This window comes from Clavelina lepadiformis, chromosome 2 (genome assembly GCF_947623445.1).
Source record: "Clavelina lepadiformis chromosome 2, kaClaLepa1.1, whole genome shotgun sequence".
NCBI classification, from domain to species: Eukaryota; Metazoa; Chordata; class Ascidiacea; order Aplousobranchia; family Clavelinidae; genus Clavelina; species Clavelina lepadiformis.
In genome coordinates this window covers 25,682,496-25,700,135 of record NC_135241.1, presented here as the reverse complement: position 1 = coordinate 25,700,135, position 17,640 = coordinate 25,682,496, and the positions used below count along the sequence as shown (strand labels likewise).

The window sequence follows — 17,640 nt, the reverse complement described above, 5'->3', positions numbered from 1 at the left end:
TACCAGTAAGACATGAGAAAACATTTTTTAAAGAATTTTCCAGTTGTATTTTTTTGAAAAGTTGTTTATCTTTTCTTCAGAAATAGTTGAACACTTTATAGCATGTAGTGTGCGGCCATACTTGGTTAGGTTGTTGGGTTTTCAATTCTTTCCGCTTTAAGAGAATCCCCAAGTTAAATGTTTTTATCCAGGGAAAAACTTTGGGCTCAATGCTCATGAGAACGGCGTCATAATGTTAAAATTTGAGGTGGGGTAGGTTAGGCCCCGAATAGAAAGTACGGAAATTTTGAATAAGAACTCGTTCGTGCAAAGACATTATGGCGTGCACTGAAACTTCAATTCTTAGTTTTTGTTTAATTATAGTTTCACGTTCAAACAAACAGTTTTTCTTTGTTTGTTTGTAATAAATCGGCGTAAAAATGAAAAAGTTTGGCGCACACTTTGATGAATCTCATGCGTGTAGGTACTACAGTTTCCACTATGGGGCAAGGCTAACACTTTCAACGGATATTACAACAAACACCCAATTTTTCAGATGCCAACTTGTTGGCTGTTGTCATTTTTGTTACAGAGCAGGATGTGGAATGAGGTTGAAGATTGTTTTTTCTAAAGACTGACCTCATAGCTAATGTATCACCCCGATAGGACTCGTTAGTAAACTTGCATTTTGCCATATAAGCGTACATTAGTCTTCCAGTTGCTTTATTAGCCAAGGTGGGCCATACAGCTGTACTATAATACCACATTACTGTACTGCAATACTTTTTCGGTACCAATATCGGTACTGTTTGTACTTTTAGAATAAAAACATTAAATTTCTTATCTCAAGGAATAAAATTCAGTCCCGGTACTTGTTACTCTCTTATTGATTACTTTAAGTTTTTAATTTTAGATTACTTTAAGATTACTTTAGGGGTTTTGGGAAACATGTTTTTTAAATTTTATTTACACTATTTTTCATTTTTTATCACATTTCTTTTCCAAGTACCAGTATCATTATTGACGGTACTTTTAAGGTACCTACTGCCCACCACTCTTTATTAGTTAGCTCATTCTAGGACCTTAAATAAATGAAAGAGTTGAGAAAAGTACAAATTATCTTCTCTATGAAACAAATTGACAAAATAATTAATAGCAAGAATGTTTCCTGGAAGTGCTAAGCATGAGTCAGCATGACCTGCTCTAAGGCTTAATGTTAAAATTATATAACAATTCATCATTACGGCTTTATTATCATTGACGTCATTGATCTTAATTTTATGGTCATTTGAGAAACAAATATATTATATATATATATATATACAATTATGTATTGAAAATTTTTATTGCAATTGTACTTCACAATTTTCCTCATAATTAACAAGATGTATTGAAATTTAGTAAATGGTTGCCATTCAAGAGTTTTGCAGATGATACTATTTCAGAAAATAATATTTTGTTTCCAAGCAAGATGTTTTCAGTTTATCATTTTTGTTTAGTGTACCACATTATTTTCAGTAGTTTCCATAATGCATTTTTTAGATTAAATTTTATATATATTGTTATTGTAGCAGTTCATTATTGAATAAATTCTGTGTATTTTAAGTTTTAAGAACCACTGAAAATCAACAACTTAATATCTGCTTATAACGAAGTTGTCCATCTACAGGAGAAGCCATGAGGTTGGGCTTGGATCTTCATTGTCTGCTGATAATATATGGTTTGTATATTTGTTTGCATGTTTATTAAAATTGTTTCCTTGCCTTTCTATTTTATGAGAATCTACTAGTTTGCAACATCGTAAAAGAGCTTGTTATATGCTGTAATCATGGTAAATTTTAAGGATAGTTATGTTTTGATACAACTATACAAGGGGAGTAATCGAGTTATAGTTCCAAGTTAAACCTTTAAAGTCCATAAATAAGTTGGCATAAATTCAAAGAGTAATTATCGGGAAATATATTGGATAATGGATTGTTAATAATATGTAGTGGTTAAGTAGTTATTATCATAAATAAATGGCAAAAAACACGAATTCACCACTTAATTATGATGAAGATGGCGGTTTTTGTTAAGCCACAGTTAAAGAAACAATAGGTATGATTTGGGTGTTTGGATCAAGTATGGATAGAATTTTTCCTGTGGCCGACAAGTAAATGGAAATAGGTGTAACTATAGCATACTTAAGTGTACAACAGGAATATTTTGCATTGAATAAGCCTAATGTAGCTTACTGTTGATTTATTTGTACTGGTTAATGTAAAAGCTATTCTACATTTCTGTGCTGCTGGCTTTATCATAGTCTGGTACTGGTAACTGTAGTAAAACAAAATGCTTTACAAATTTATGTACCGTCGCCGGTGACATTCTTACAATGAAAATAAACACTACTTGCTACTAATCACCTATCTATGGAAACGTATTCTATCTCAAACGAGTTAGCTAGCCTATCATACCTAATACAATCGGCAGTCATCAAGCATATTGTTTTTACATTGTAATTTCATAATCACCTCTTCATCATCTTCCATTCGCCTGTTGTTCAGGCCTGGTCTTCATCCTGAAACAAAATTCAGGGTCAACCAGTTGTCTGTTATAATGACAATCATAGTTCATAATCACCATAATAGAAAACCAAATTTGCAACACAATTTTCACAATAATTGTCCAAGCACTACACATTATTAAAAACTTTTTCACCAGTATATTTACTGGAAACCGTTCTTTGATTTAAAGCCAATTTGTTTTTGGACTTGCCCCTCCCTTTAAACCCATCCTTGCCCCAGATCCATTCAGGGCCAGTAATCACCTTTATCTTTTGAACTGAGCTACTCCTGACTGTTTGAGACGAGTGTTAATCGCACCCTCCACTAAGTCCCTGCTTCGTAAAGTAAAATGCCTAAGTAAACCAGCAGCTAAAATGAATTTTAAATGAAGTACGGTTAAAACCATGTAAAGAAATCAAGAAGCGAGAAATCCTAATTTTGCGAAATAATTTTAACCAGGTGTTTTGAAAGCGGCAGCAATCACAACAATCAGCACTGATCCTCCGTACAATCCATTGGCAGCTGGTTTCAACAATCTCATTGTAACTGCTCAGTTTCCAACACCAATTGATACTACTGATTCATGTTCTTGGTATTATGGAGGAGAGCTGGATAGTGGAAGTGGTGCTCAGTTTTACTCAGCATTATTTGGTGGATGTGTTGCTCCATCACCAGGCACATATGACAGCATCACTTGCACTGAACAAACAATTGATGGAACAAATTACACAATAACAACACTGACAATCACTCAACCACTTGTTGCTGGGGATATAAATATCGAAGTGAGATGCATTATTGCAACCACACCTGGTCCTATCAATAGAACTGTGCAAGGTATGTGTTTAAAATTTATGTAAATGACTGAATTTTAAACGCAACTCAGAGTTTTCTAGAAACTGGCATAGTACAAGGTCAAACAGTAGCCATGATGAATATATCATGCATGCATGGCCAAAAAAATTGCACTAACATTGTAATATAAAGTAGGCTTAATTAATTACGCTACTTTATACAGTTAATACTAATAGATGTGCAATTTGCCGCAGATTGCAACTCCTCACTTCCATATGATGTTATTGTGGATGCAACTTCCAGGATATTCAACTCATCAGGAACATTTGCTTGTTCTAACGGAGGAGACTTGTTTTACTCAAATGGTACAATGCTGACATCTAGTGACACCACTTGTCTGGCTTCAGCAGAATGGAGTGGTCAGGATAATCTGCAATGTTGGACAGGTTTCTAATTATTTTTGTTGTCAAAAACGTTCAAATAATAAGCTAGCCATAAGTAATGAAAGCTGTTTACAGTCATTGCTCAACGTGGCATTGTTTTTTATCCAGCACCCAATGTATCCCTTGCAAGCAGTTTAATTGATGGCAATAAACTGACTGTGGTTAAAGGAGATGATTTGAATCTGACTTGTAATTACAATGATGTCATTCCTGCTGGAAATACTTCTCGATTCTATATTGGAGGAAAAAGCTACAATAGGACACAGGTGAATCAATTTTTTGACCTTGAATTTACATGTCTATTTTTGTAACATGACACCAATTTTACAAAGGGAGAACCATTCATATTATCTTCATTGCAAAGAACTGACAACAACAAAGTAGTCTCATGTCAGGCTGTCACTCCTTATATTGATGTCTATCTAGCAAGCGGAAGATCATCAGAATATACACTGGACGTATTATGTGAGTAAAAGATGTTTCAGGATAAAAATGATATTATTTAATTTTACATTAGATTTTACCAACTATAAATACAATGCTGTAAACGGACAAGAAATGAGCAGAACAAAATTGATAGCATGACAGTAATAATTTTGCCAACTGTAGACAAATATATGCACAAAATTCATAACTTGTTGAAAATTCTAAAATTGGTTTAACAAGCCAAACAGAAATTATTGGTTTAGGTAATAATCTACATTAAATGTTTAACTGGCTAATTAAATGTGAAACATTAACTTTTTTATTTATCTAGCTAACTTTGTCTAACTTTCTAACTCCGTCTAACTTTGTCTAACATTAACTGTTCTTTCTTGGTAATCTTTCCAAGTGTACTTGGGCTTAGGGCCTCCTTTACCAGTTGAACAATAATTTGACAAGTTTCCTCTATCACCTACAACATTTTGCAGTTCTTTTGCAATTAGTCCCGCTGATGTTGTTGTCCATCCATCTGTTTGTTTAGTTACCATGGCCAGTCAATCTTTGGTAGACTGATCTTTCACTTTTCACCAAATAGCATCCAAGTTATTGCTATAGTTATAGGGTGCTACTCATGTAAGCAAAATATGTGACCATTTTGGCGTAATCGGCACTTCGTGATAATCTCTTCAAGTTTTATGACTTCGCTATACTTATTTCTTAAAATCTATTTGTTCTTGATCTAATCATGCCAGGAGAATTTTACCTGCCTGCCATTAAGTACTTAATTAAGTTCATATGAATACCTATTACACAAAACGACAAGGCAGGTTAGTACTAGGCATTTTTAATGAATTTTCTTTAAGTGCAAACCTATATCAGATGTCTTCAATATTGCCAGTGCTGTACCAAGATAAGTCTACAAATCAACTTCTTCCAGTAGTTCTTGACCTCATTTGATTGATTATTCCAACACATATTTCAAATTATTACAAGAAACAGCGGTCATGTTAGATGTTTATGAGGAGAATTTTTGCACCCGTGAATCACCAACATGTGCACCAACTTCCGAAAAGTCTTTGTTAAAATCTATGCAACTTTAGAGTAAGATGCATTTAAACAAAGATGAAAAACTCATTTAAAAAAGATAACTTAGTTCCTATGGTGCTATGTTTTAAGATGAACGGAACTTTTAGTGAAAAGTTGCCCTTGCATAGTTGCCCTTGCCCTCCCCTTCTACTTCTTCCCGTAGTTCTTGTTGATTAGCCTTGACCTCAGTTGTTGGATTACTGTAGTTGCCTATCTTCAATATCTTAATCTTCTTGTTACTAATCCTCGACACAGTCTTTCCTGCATTTTGCTGAGGATAAATGGGTTGGAATTTTACAACAACTGTAATTAGTATCACATTGACAGCTGTACTGGAAACATGGGAGCAGCCTGCTTTTGCCTTAAGAAAAAAAGGACAGTTCGTAACATCATAGATGGTGATTGCTCCATCACGTTTTTCAATTTATTACAAGAAATATCGGTCATGTTAGATGGTTATGAGGGGATTTATTGCACCCATGAATCACCAACTTCTTTAAAGTGTTCGTTAAATTCTATGCAACTTTGGAGTAAGATGCATTTAAAAAAAGATAAAAGAACTCGTTTAAAAAAGATACCTTAGTTTCACTTTGGTGCTATGTTTTAAGATGACTGGAACTTTTTGTGAAAAGCTGTTCCAGTTTGTGTTTTATTTTGTGCTCTGCAAAATTGTGAAATCTTGCCTGAGCAAGCTTCGTCTTTGCAACTAAATGTAAATATAGAACTAGACGCACCTGGCCTAACCACCAACATGTGCACCAACAACATGTGCACCAACTTCCGTAAAGTGTTCATTAAATTTAAACAAAGATTCATTTAAAAAGATAACATAGTTTCACTATGGTGCTATGTTTTAAGAGGACTGGAACTTTTTGTGTAAAGCTGCCCTTGCATAGGAAAAAACCTCTATTTGTGTTCTGTTTTTGTGCTCTGCAAAATTTTGACATGACTCATTCAAAAACAGTCAGCTGAGTTAGTGGTTGCAATAAAATTTATGATCTTGATCAATCAAGTCTGGTCTCTTCCTCTCTTGCACTGCAGGAAATGTAATTGGTTGCAAGTCAAGCAATGATGAAACCATCACTTTGGTACTTTGTTGTTTTAGTTTCGTTTTTGCATCCCTTGGATACATGCAATTTTTTCCCCGGTCATTTGCGAATACGTTAAAGAAGATGGTAGGCAACAACATACTTTTTGTTTTTTTTGCAAAATTTCAGTTTTATTGATACTTTGTAAAGCGTTCAAGACCTTGTTATAGGTAGAACACTTTTCTGTATAAGAATAGGTAATGGGCAAGTAGAGATTTATGACAAAGTCATTTTTTCTCAGTGTTGCTTCTGAATTGTCACAAATATGTTGAGTTAAAACATTTTTTGCAAAGGCAGTGACAGCCAATATTTGAGTGTACCAGAGGTTTCAGGATCAGGAGGTAAGATATCGAGGTCTTCAGACTTAACAATTCAGTCAAAATACGACACTGTTATGGCTTGCTTAGACCAACATAAATACGGTAGAAAGTAAATCAGGTTTTATTTTCATAGGGCTGTGCTTTTAACAAATTAATAAGATTAATAAATTCGGATGATTACAAACAGAGTCTATAATTATTGAGTACAAAATAGTCGCTGCGTACCCAGCTCAAACATAAACTATAAAGTTGTCACGCACTACAAGTCAGAGCCATTTTACTTAATGTGCTGATCATGTCCAGCTAAAGGCTTAGTATGACTGGTGACTATATCAGATACACAGAAGCGACAATACAGTATAATTCGATGACATTATAGTATTTATCACTGTTGACAATAAACTTCATGTGGACTTGTTGATAAGTTTATAAGTTTGTGACAGAAAATTAAGATTTCATGAAAGATTTTGCAACTTGGTTCTACCATTGTTTAGCTGCTTTGCTTGCTTTTTTTCATAAAAAGGGCAAATGTTTAGAGTACGATGAATATGATTACTCATTGCCTTGATTGCAACTGTGTAAAGTTTAACATAAATTTTTTCTCTTTCTACATTGCAGGTTCTCCAAATTAGGAAAAAATACCATGAAAAATTAAAGACAATTAAAAACTTCTCAGAAAGACATTGATTTTATTGTTTTTTTATGTTTGTTTTGAATTAATTAATGAAAGTGTTACATTAAAATAATTTGATCATTTTTCAAATTGACAGATGCACCAGACACAGTTACCAGCAAAGTTGAGCTTTCTCAATATACAATAGTTGCAGAAGAAGGATATCTTTTAAGATCAGATGAAAATCTTACCATGCAGTGCATATATAGTGAAGCAAATCCACCTGCAAACTGTAACTTCACATTTCATATGACTCAGTCAAACACAGTCAGCTCAGTCAGTGGTTGCAGCATAAGTTATGATCTTGACCAATCAAGTCTGGTCTCTTGCACTGCTAGAAATGAAGTTGGTTCAAGGTCAAGCAATAATGAAACCATCACTGTGGTTCCAGCGCAACGTGAGTAATTTGTCGTTTTTAGACATTACAGTCAAATGTAATTGGGCAAAATCCGTACTTTGGTGCATTAACTTGCACAACTATTTTAGGCATTCCTGAATTCAATGTGACTGTAAGCAACATCACAAGCACTGGAGGATATATGATGTCTTATCTTGGAGAAGATGTGAATTTTTCCTGCACTATTAGTTATAGCGATGAGCTTAATACGACATATTTATTGTATCAATCAAATGACGTCATCAATACTGGCCCAAGTGTTACCTTGTCTGCAAAACCTTCTGATACTGGGAATTATTCCTGCACAACGATGGATAGCTTTGGAACTTATAGCTCATCAATATACCTTGATGTTCTGTATGAGTATGAACAATCAGTTGCATGCAGACCATACTTTGCTTGGAGTAATTTGTCATAATTATCTAAAAACATTTGCAATTCTTTCTTGGAAATTGTTTTCACTCGTAACCCTGGTGGTTATGTCGGCAACATATTCGACCAATTTAAAGTTTCAACTATTTACCTGAATGTTATATGTGAGTTCTGATGAAGTGTTGGAATTTTTGTGAAATGACGTTGCTGTGAAAATTATTTCAATTGTTTTATTATGTTTACTGACTTTATTCACTCGTAGTGACTGGTAATGAAAATAATAAATATACAAAATTGAAATTAGCATGCACAGTAGCACCAACAATTCAACCTTTAATTAAAGAGTTTTAAATTTTATCTTTTAATTAAAGACTTTATTTGAATCGAACAAATTAATTTGAATTCTTTCAAAACATGTTTACATGCTCTATATTTTGATCATTAAAACTTCTTGATAATTATTGCTGACAACTGCTTTTAATAAAAGAACTTTTTTCTATCCATAAGTTGCTTTGTAATTGGTTTGAGTTAGTGATGTTTAGAAAATCAAATTAGAAACAGATGCACGTTTACATTAGTTATGTCATTGTGTAAAATCTGCAATAAAAATGATTCTTTCAATTCAATTTTTTTGCATAAAATAATGTGAATGTTTCGAAAAACAGGCTTTTTAACATAAAGCCTCTCATAAGTTTCTAAACTTTGATGATCTTGCCCAATAAAACTAATGTTTGTATTTCCAGACGCTGCAACACAGGATGATAAACTTCCAACTTGTAACTGGAATTTGAATGAAACTGGAATCTGCTCTGTTGTGATTTTCTCAAATCCAAACTCCCAATTTGTATCATTGAGCAAAAATGGTAAGTTTTGACTTGATTTCTATGGTCATTTAATTTCTTCGTATTATAAAGCTGAAATTTTTAAAGAGTTTTTAAGATGCCAGTTGAAAACATGATAGTTCAGCTATCAGCAGTCTTATAGCTTAATTTGCGCAGCCTTGCACAAACTTGATAACTTTTCTGTGTAAGCTGAATCTTAGCGAAATGAGATTGGCCAATTTCTGCCTGCCAAAGGATATTGTGCAGCAAAAGTTTGTTTTACTGCATTGATATTCCTACCAATGAAACTTTGTCAGGTCAAAGGAACACCAATATGGGACCAAATAACGGCACAAACTAAATCTGACAACATAAATGTTTGACCTGGTCACCTAGAAATATCTCAACCCCCTTTTAGGCTTTTGAGTTTACAAAGGTTGCCTATTCCTGATTTAAACTTTAAAGGAGCAATATTGTCCAAAGCTAAATCAATTTTTTTAGGTTTAGGTGAAAACGTTTAGGTTTACGTTTAGGCAAGGTTTAGGTTAAAACTTTGCCACAGTCGTTCTATAATTGGTTTAATTTTAGTTTACACTCGCATAGTAATTACTAGATCTTTTTATTAAACATGTTGACCGATTTATTCACCAGGATCATCGGTAGCAAGTGACGGTTCAATGACTATAGAATCAACTGGTGATCAAGGCCAACAGACTTTCACATTCACCCGAACACAAGTAAGTAATTGGCATAATATTTCTGTAAAGTAAGGATCACACACAGATAAGAAATTCTGTGATTTGTGTTGATTGCCTTAAATTTTACACCAAGATATTTTACGACTGGATTATTGAAATTTGAGAAAAACTCGATCGTTATGCGGCCTTCTATTTTGAGACCATTTCTTTGATCTTTAGCAACCAATAGCTAGGCTCAGAGTTTGCATTAAAGGTGTATATAGAAATTTAAACATACTGTTTTTGCCGTGTTTATCATGTAAGATACAAAAAAATGTTCCAAGTTTTTCAAATTATACCTTATTTAAATCTTTCACAAAGGCATCAAACCTTTGTCGCATTTTTATGTTTAAGTACGTTATTAATATTTACTTTATTATTATGTTCAACGATATGTTTTATAGAGAATGTTTATTTTAGTTCTGGTGAATGTGTTTTGTATTATAATAAAAATTGCCATCATTATTATGTGGGTAATATTTAATTGCCTTGCATAATAACAATTTTCATTAAATAAAAAATAATTAATTTACCTAAGTAGTCTGACCTCTAAATATTTTGCAGGTAACAAATTCAGACAATGGAAGGTACGAGCTCATTGTGAAATCTTCAACCAGCAGTTTATTCTCGAATAGTGTTTTATACTTTGACATTGAAGTTGTGGACAATACAGATGGCAATGGGGAACCACCTGGCACTCCTGGTCTCTCCACTGGTGCAATTGCTGGTATTATTGCTGGTGTTGTGGTGGTCATTTTATGTGCAGCTGGTTATGGTGTTTATAGATGGAGAAGTGGATCTCAGAAGAAAAGTTGGTTTATTTTCTTGCATTTGTTTCATTATTTTTGTTGAAACTGACTTACTTGGAACTTAGGTTTTTATATTTATATTCCAAAATTGTTTTTATTTTATCTCCATTTGTAGTTTGTGACTATCTTAATTTTACGATGTTGTTTGGTAAATGTTTGGAAAAACTTTTTCACGTAAGTTTACAAATTCTTTTCACTGTATTCTTGGTATGTACACAGATGAAAGTCAATCTAATGAACGGTATCCTACTGGCAGTGGCAACCACACATTGACAGGTGCCATTATTCTTTAGGCCAAAACTGATGCTTCAAATAACTTTAAATGTGTTTTTATGAACTCGTTTTAAAAATGTTCATTGTTTTTCAAAGCTATTTAATCACAATTTTCTGATTTGTTCGTGTTTTTATTTGTATTTAAGTCTAGTAAAGTTAACATAGGCAGTTATATTTTTATTTGCTCGTATATATGCATATGCTCATGTTGCATATAGACATTGTTTATTTTTCCAGATCAACCCGGTTACATTGATGTTACTGCAAATGATTCAACCCAAGTAACCAAAATTTTTGTATATAATAATGGAAATGCATATTGTAACAATTTATTATGTAGTAAAAGGCTTGCATTTGTTCTGAAATTAAATTAAAGTTATAAATGATCGCAGATAAACTCACATAACCAAAGGAATTATGAAGTAGTTGGTCCAGCTGAAGGTATGACTTCATAATATTTGCTCTGACTGAATGTTCCCTAGAATTATTGAGTAGCGAAAAATTGTTTCGATTGATGTTAATTTTCAAATAAGCTATTATCATCTATTCAAGCCAGAAGAGTAAATAGTAATAGGTTGCATAGATTTATGAGTTTCAAAACCTTCATGATTGTTTTTGCAACCATGCTCATATTTGCGTCATTTATTCCAAAGCTGGAGAAAGTATTTCATTTTGAATTGAATAGTAACTTAATATAATATATACTAATATTACTAATAATATAGGTTAATGAGTTTCATAATCTTCATGACTGTGTTTACAAGAAATATAAATCATGCTTTTGTGTTTGTAAAACTGCAGATCAAAATGGATATCTTGCAGTTAACGGAAGCACAACTGGTCACTTGGTAATTCCTGTTTTATTTTAAATGTAACGCAGCAGCATTGATTTCTGCTGCTTGAATCTTAATTTGTTTCAATTTTGCAGAGAAACAGAGCTTCTAATTCCCAGCCAGAAACTGGTAAATTATCTTAGTTACAATTTTTTATGACTTATACAAATTACAGCTTAATACCACAGCAATATGAAGTATAAGATTTAATGTGGGCATACCAAATAACATACTAACATCTTCACCTTTGCAAAGCAGCGACAATTGTATACTTTGTGTTTAGTAAGCTCTTTTTCCACTTCCTTAATTGTATGTGAGCATGTTTTTATTGTGCTGTATCTAGAATGGCGTCATAGTTTTTTTCCACAAGGTTTATGGCGAAAAATATATAAGACGATAATATTGATAATGTAGGGTTTATCAATATTTGCTCAAATTTTCTTTTCATGTCTATGACCTGAAAGTTTTTTTATGTTTTTCTTTTATACTTTTTTGCTTTTACAAATAACAGCTTAATACCACAGCATGATGTTTATAGTGGAGGTAACAAATACTGTCTCATAGAAATAACATCATACTAAAGTAAAATTTGACCAACTGAACACTTTATTACGCAGACAATGCAGGTTACGTTGTCTTCAATGGGGAGGAATCCAATGCTGAGTCGAACAATCAAGGAAATGCATCAAGTAGTTCCAAAAGATATGAGAACATTGAAGGTGCTTATGATGAAGTCATCACTACTCCAAGTGCTCATACTGAGGTGAGAAAAATTAAACTGAAGTCGTTGAACTAATTCATAAAAATCAAACCTGAAGTAAAAATAAGATTTCAAAATTATACTTCTATTAAACTTTGCTTCACAATCATGGTCAACAGAACGGCTCAAGAAGATATGAAAATGTTGAAGGGCCTTATGATGAAATCAACAACTCATAGAAATTGATTTACAAGAACTTGCATACTTCCAATATTTCTTCATCTTGTTTGTTGTGTCATAGATAGCTTATATAATATAAACCACGTTGAGATTTTTCATTTTAAAAAAGGTAGTTTTCGTTGCATAAATTCTTAGAAATATTTTTCGATAAATGCTGCATTGATTGTTTTGTCTTGTACCCCATTATCTATCATTGTTTGTTTTTTAAATTGCAACAGTGCAGTTGCGGACTATGAAGTTCATCCTGTGAACTGCTTCTGTTTTATCTCAAATGTTTTCAATCAGCGAATACTTTTGTGTTCCACATAGTTTGTACTCGCGTTACGTAGAATACTTCATGCATTTCACCTCATGCATTTTTAATCAAATGTTGTTAAAACTTGGGAGTTTTATTTTGTTGAAACAAATCCTAGATATTTTTTAACAGCGATTCTTTCTATTATTGGCATCTTTCCGAAACCACCCATAAACACCAGGTCATAAACCGCTATCTTACTTGGCCTGGTGCCATCAATGTATTGTGATGTAATAGATAAGGAATGCAGAAATACGTTTTTAAACTTAACATTCCAACGTGCATACAATGATTGCCATAGCCAGCCAAAGTGAAAATCCTTCATTGTTTAGCATCTCAACCTTTTGCATGCAGCTGTAGGTGTTCAATGTTATATGACTGCGTATATCGTTTATAATAAGGAGATAGCACTTACATTGTTTTTGGACGTGTTTTTACTGGTGTTGTGAAATCTTGTGCCACATTTGCGGCAGGTTATTTCATTTTATCTTCTCTGTGTATGTAGTGGTCGCGTTCATTGCTATAGCGTCATTGTATTGAACAACTTTTTCCATTCTTTCGTCTATTAATTAGAAATTAATAGTTTGAGTTTTCTATTGTGATGTAACACCGTTTAGCATTGTGCTTTTGTTTATGCTCTCTACGATTAATATCGAAATAATGGCCGATACAGTTATCATCAACATAATTTCATTTTATTATTCAAGTCTTACGTGTTTTATAACTATAACGTGCAATCATTGTATAAAGAGATTAATTTTTATAAATTAATGCTATAATTAAATCACTTTCTAATTGAAATTAGTTTGATTCGTCGTGGGTTCGTCGAGTTCTTTGAATAGTTTAAGTCCTTTGTAATGAAATCTTTGAGAGTTTTTTCTAATTATTGCGTTTGGTTTATTTCATTTGCTCTTGCTCGCTGATCAACAGTTGAATTATCAGTAAATGTCCCGCTTTTCACAACCTCGGAAGCATGAGTCGACCACATCTTTTTGCTGTAACCAGCCAGCTGCAGAAAGGGTCACATAACTATGAACTGTCTATTACTACAATATTCATTGAAAAAAATATCCTGTGACGAACTTTTCAACCCACAATTTTCTTGCAAAACATGTGGAAATATTTCAAAACATGCTGTACCATTAGTGTTACTCAAAACCTTGTCATTGACCCGCTCGGTAGCGAAGAAAAACAAGCAGGACGAACTTGGTAACCGGGGCTCAAGCGATGACGAATCATTGCTGAGTTATATCAAAGTGTTTTATTTTTTTATTTTTCAAAACCAGGGAAATTTTTATGACGGCATAAAAAGTTAGCACCGTCTGTCTATCACATCATATATTCTTTCCCGTCATATACCGAGTTTAAGTTGTGTCGAAGATTTTTCTCAGACCAAGGATAAAAAGATTGTGTCACTAAACCATATCGTTTGTATTTGAATGTTTTGCTCTGAGGCGCCACATTTTCTTGTGGCTTTTAAAATTCATTCTCAAAATCGGGAATTTTTACGTACGGGCAAGATCAGTTTGCACCGGTTCTTGGTTTTAATCCCTGCACAATGGCACTCACAGCATTTTACGAAACTGCAGTTACAGAGCGAACGCAATTAAAATACCAAGTTACTATTCCACCCTATATGGGTCATGCAGCCTGTTGTTAAATATAGGCGGTTAGGTTAGGAGAATGGGTAAATTGCATAAAGTTGATTTTAGCTATTTCAGGTTTTGTTTGAGTTAAGTTTATATTAGAAAGTAAATGTAGGTTTATTTTACGCTACTATGTTATAAAATTAAAGTTAGATTAACAAGGAACTGTGAAAAATAGCTTCAAACGCACGATTTTTTCCGGTGAAGTAGAGGCAGCCATAAGAATAAGCTCATGATTGCAAGTAACTTGTGCTATCTTTATAATGTTCTTTGAGTAACACGCAAAGGTTAGCTTAGAAAACAGGGCCTCAAGCGATGAAGAATCAAAGACTGAGCAAAGAATTTCCTTAGTCTGAAGATAGAGATTACCAAACCATGAACAACGCATGCTTTTGTTCAGACTACTCAGATGTGCCACGGCTAGCCAAATGTCTATACGATTGACTACAAATTTTAATCATTCTCTAGTGTATACCTAGGTTACCACTTGTAACTATAGATTTATCTAACACTGAAACTTAAACACTTGAGCACTAGGGAATTTCTGCTCCTTGGCAGTGTTTTATTCAAGTAAGAAGCTATTTTGAATTTGGACTTTGGATAATTTCTTTGTCACTGAATAATATAAATAATTGATTCAGTTTCATTGAATTTATTTTAAACTTTAAAATTGATTTTTCTATTCTTGAACCAAAATAGCATCACAGTCTCACAGACCGTTGAGTTGAATTATCACTGAGTAAAGTGATAATGAGAGCACTCTGCTTCCATTATTGCTGTTGACTTAACACAATGAGAAACCGTAATTCCTTATCAATAGACATTTGGAATCAAGCATTGGATCCACCTTTACCTTTAACCTTGTAATTATGAGGAAAAGATTTGGTCGTTATTTTTGCACCAAAAATATGTGGGGTGTCACATTTCAGGTAAGTACTTATTATAAATTTATGTTACTGGCAGAAAGAATATTCTTCTTAACTTCGTGTTGTAAAGATCAATTATAAGATAAATGCAATTATTTTGTGCTAAAATATAACTGCTGTGATGCTTAACTTTTGATGCAGCCTATGACATATTTCATCAGCATATATATTGTATGATATAAACTTTTTAAATCAGTGCATTGCTCATTTCCAAGTAAAATAATTAGCAATGAGAAGCAATTGGACATTTGTTATACACTGAAGCTGATATTAGTCCCACCAATCATAAATTGTAAAGTTAAATTTATTGCGATATACTTGAGCTTGCTTAATTAAAAGCTATGATGTCATATTTCAATAAAAAACTAAAAAGGACTATTTGACATTACTTGGAATTTTTGGAAAGCTAAAAAGTGTTAGTCCCATTGTTGCGATTGTGTATTTAACATCCGGAAAATAGTGGGTTGTTAATAGTCCAATAGTTCCAAACACATTTAGTGCATACAACCTAATGTTGAGTTAGTTTGCATATATATGGTATATCACTACTGCATGTTGCAAATAGAAATAGTGACCATTTTAACATTTAACTTTAGTGCAGTAATGAGCAATTTACAAGATGAATACAGATATGTATTGCCAAAATGTCATTGTAATAATATTTAACCATGTTAAATGCATCATATAACAGTGGTTTATCCACCAGAGGCATCTGATAGTAGTCATACAAATATAGACACAAGGAAGTAGCATTAGCAGGAAGAAGCAGCAGTTGTATGTTTTGATACTATTACTGCTTCTTTTGTATTTTGAAGCTGGCATTGTTACCTGGGTAGTATAATTGCTATCCATACAGCATTGATCTTTTTCTTGGATAAATTTCAGTTTAATATGTTATTTTAACTAGGACCTTTCATTATAATATACAAATTTGTTTTAGTTTAAATGTAACAGTTTTCTTACGATTTGTTTGTGAAATATAAAAGTATGAGATGTTTATTATTAAAATGTCAAGCAAGGCTGCATGACACAGATTAGCTGTTTGAATGTTGTTTGCATAGAGAAGTTATGTCACTAATACTTGTTTGATCAACAAGCTTTGTGAACTCAGTGTTTAAAATGAAAGTAAAATAAAGTCAACTGTTAGTTTCGATGTGCCTGACCATTAGTGGCAGCCATTTGGTTTTAGGGCTGCATAATGCAATTTGAATTAAGTAGAATAAGTTACGATTGAAAAGCCCTGATAAGAGTTTAATTTAAAAGGGGAAAGTAACTACCTTCTTAAAAAGTGATTGGCTTAAACTTTGTATCTAAAATAGCTAGAATAGTAATAATAATAGTATGTTACAAGTAAATTAAGAAGTAGTAAGTAAGAACTTAAGTACTTGTAATTTACTACTTAACTCATCTCAGTTTGATATGAACAACATAGACAATATGGAATATGTGTGGCCTTATATTGGTGATATGATAAACATATTGGTGATATGATACAAAAAGTAAATCCTTATTGATACTTGAATAACCAAGCTACTATTAAGTGTGAATAGACCATTGTAAAATTAAAAGAAAACCGGTTTTCAAGCTGATTGAAAAACGTTTGTTTTTACTGCATTGATATTCCTACCAATGAAACTTTGTCAGGTCAAAGGAACACCAATATGGGACCAAATAACGGCACAAACTAATTCTGACATCATAAATGTTTGACCTGGTCACCTTGAAATATCTCAACTCCCTTTTAGGCTTTTGAGCTTACAATGGTTGCCGCCAGTTTACAAAGGTTGTTGCAGGTTGTAACCAATAGCTGCAGAAAGGACACATAGCCATGAACTGACTGGTACTACTGTCACGAGAATATCTTTTCACGCCTGTTTTATAAGCACTGCATTTTAACGTTGTAACACCCGGTTTGTAAAGCACTAGTTTACGGTGTAAGCTGTTTATAACTACTTAGTGTTTGTTTTATATTTACTACCCCGTAAACTGTTAGGGAGTTTTTACCTTAGTGTGTGCGTGCACTGTTTTTCTGCTGCATTATATTATACAGTAATTTAATCCAATGTGTGTGTGTCAGCCGTTTTTATAGATGCTGTTCATTACTTCATTTATGCGTACTTGCGTGTGCTTGTCCGTTTTCATAACTTCTCTCCCACTGTCGCACTTCTTTACTATTTACACGTGCAGGGTTTTTTTAGCTTGTTTCTCGTTCCGCGTCACCGCACTACCCCTGCAGAC

At 33.2% G+C, this 17,640-nt stretch overlaps 1 protein-coding gene across 3 annotated transcripts; it reads left to right on the top strand.

The window, feature by feature from the left end:
• The first annotated feature begins 1,481 nt into the window (after positions 1–1,481).
• On the top strand, positions 1,482–13,756 carry LOC143445779 (uncharacterized). Of its 3 annotated transcripts, XM_076945096.1 has the most exons (15): positions 1,487–1,699; positions 2,985–3,362; positions 3,575–3,766; positions 3,872–4,029; positions 4,096–4,228; positions 8,866–8,985; positions 9,595–9,680; positions 10,245–10,491; positions 10,709–10,765; positions 11,000–11,043; positions 11,155–11,203; positions 11,564–11,610; positions 11,691–11,724; positions 12,213–12,358; positions 12,475–13,756. In XM_076945096.1, the coding sequence occupies exons 1-15, from the start codon at positions 1,657–1,659 to the stop codon at positions 12,532–12,534; spliced, it is 1,794 nt and encodes a 597-aa protein (XP_076801211.1). In that variant the 5' UTR covers positions 1,487–1,656; the 3' UTR covers positions 12,535–13,756. The 3 variants fall into 3 exon arrangements, 1 of the variants encoding a protein (XP_076801211.1); XR_013113863.1 differs by lacking the exons at positions 10,245–10,491; positions 10,709–10,765; positions 11,000–11,043; ... (3 more) ...; positions 12,213–12,358; positions 12,475–13,756 and adding exons at positions 7,451–7,750; positions 7,840–8,107 and having other exon boundaries at positions 1,482–1,699; XR_013113862.1 differs by lacking the exons at positions 10,245–10,491; positions 10,709–10,765; positions 11,000–11,043; ... (3 more) ...; positions 12,213–12,358; positions 12,475–13,756 and adding exons at positions 7,451–7,750; positions 7,840–8,113 and having other exon boundaries at positions 1,482–1,699.
• The last annotated feature ends 3,884 nt before the right edge of the window (positions 13,757–17,640 follow it).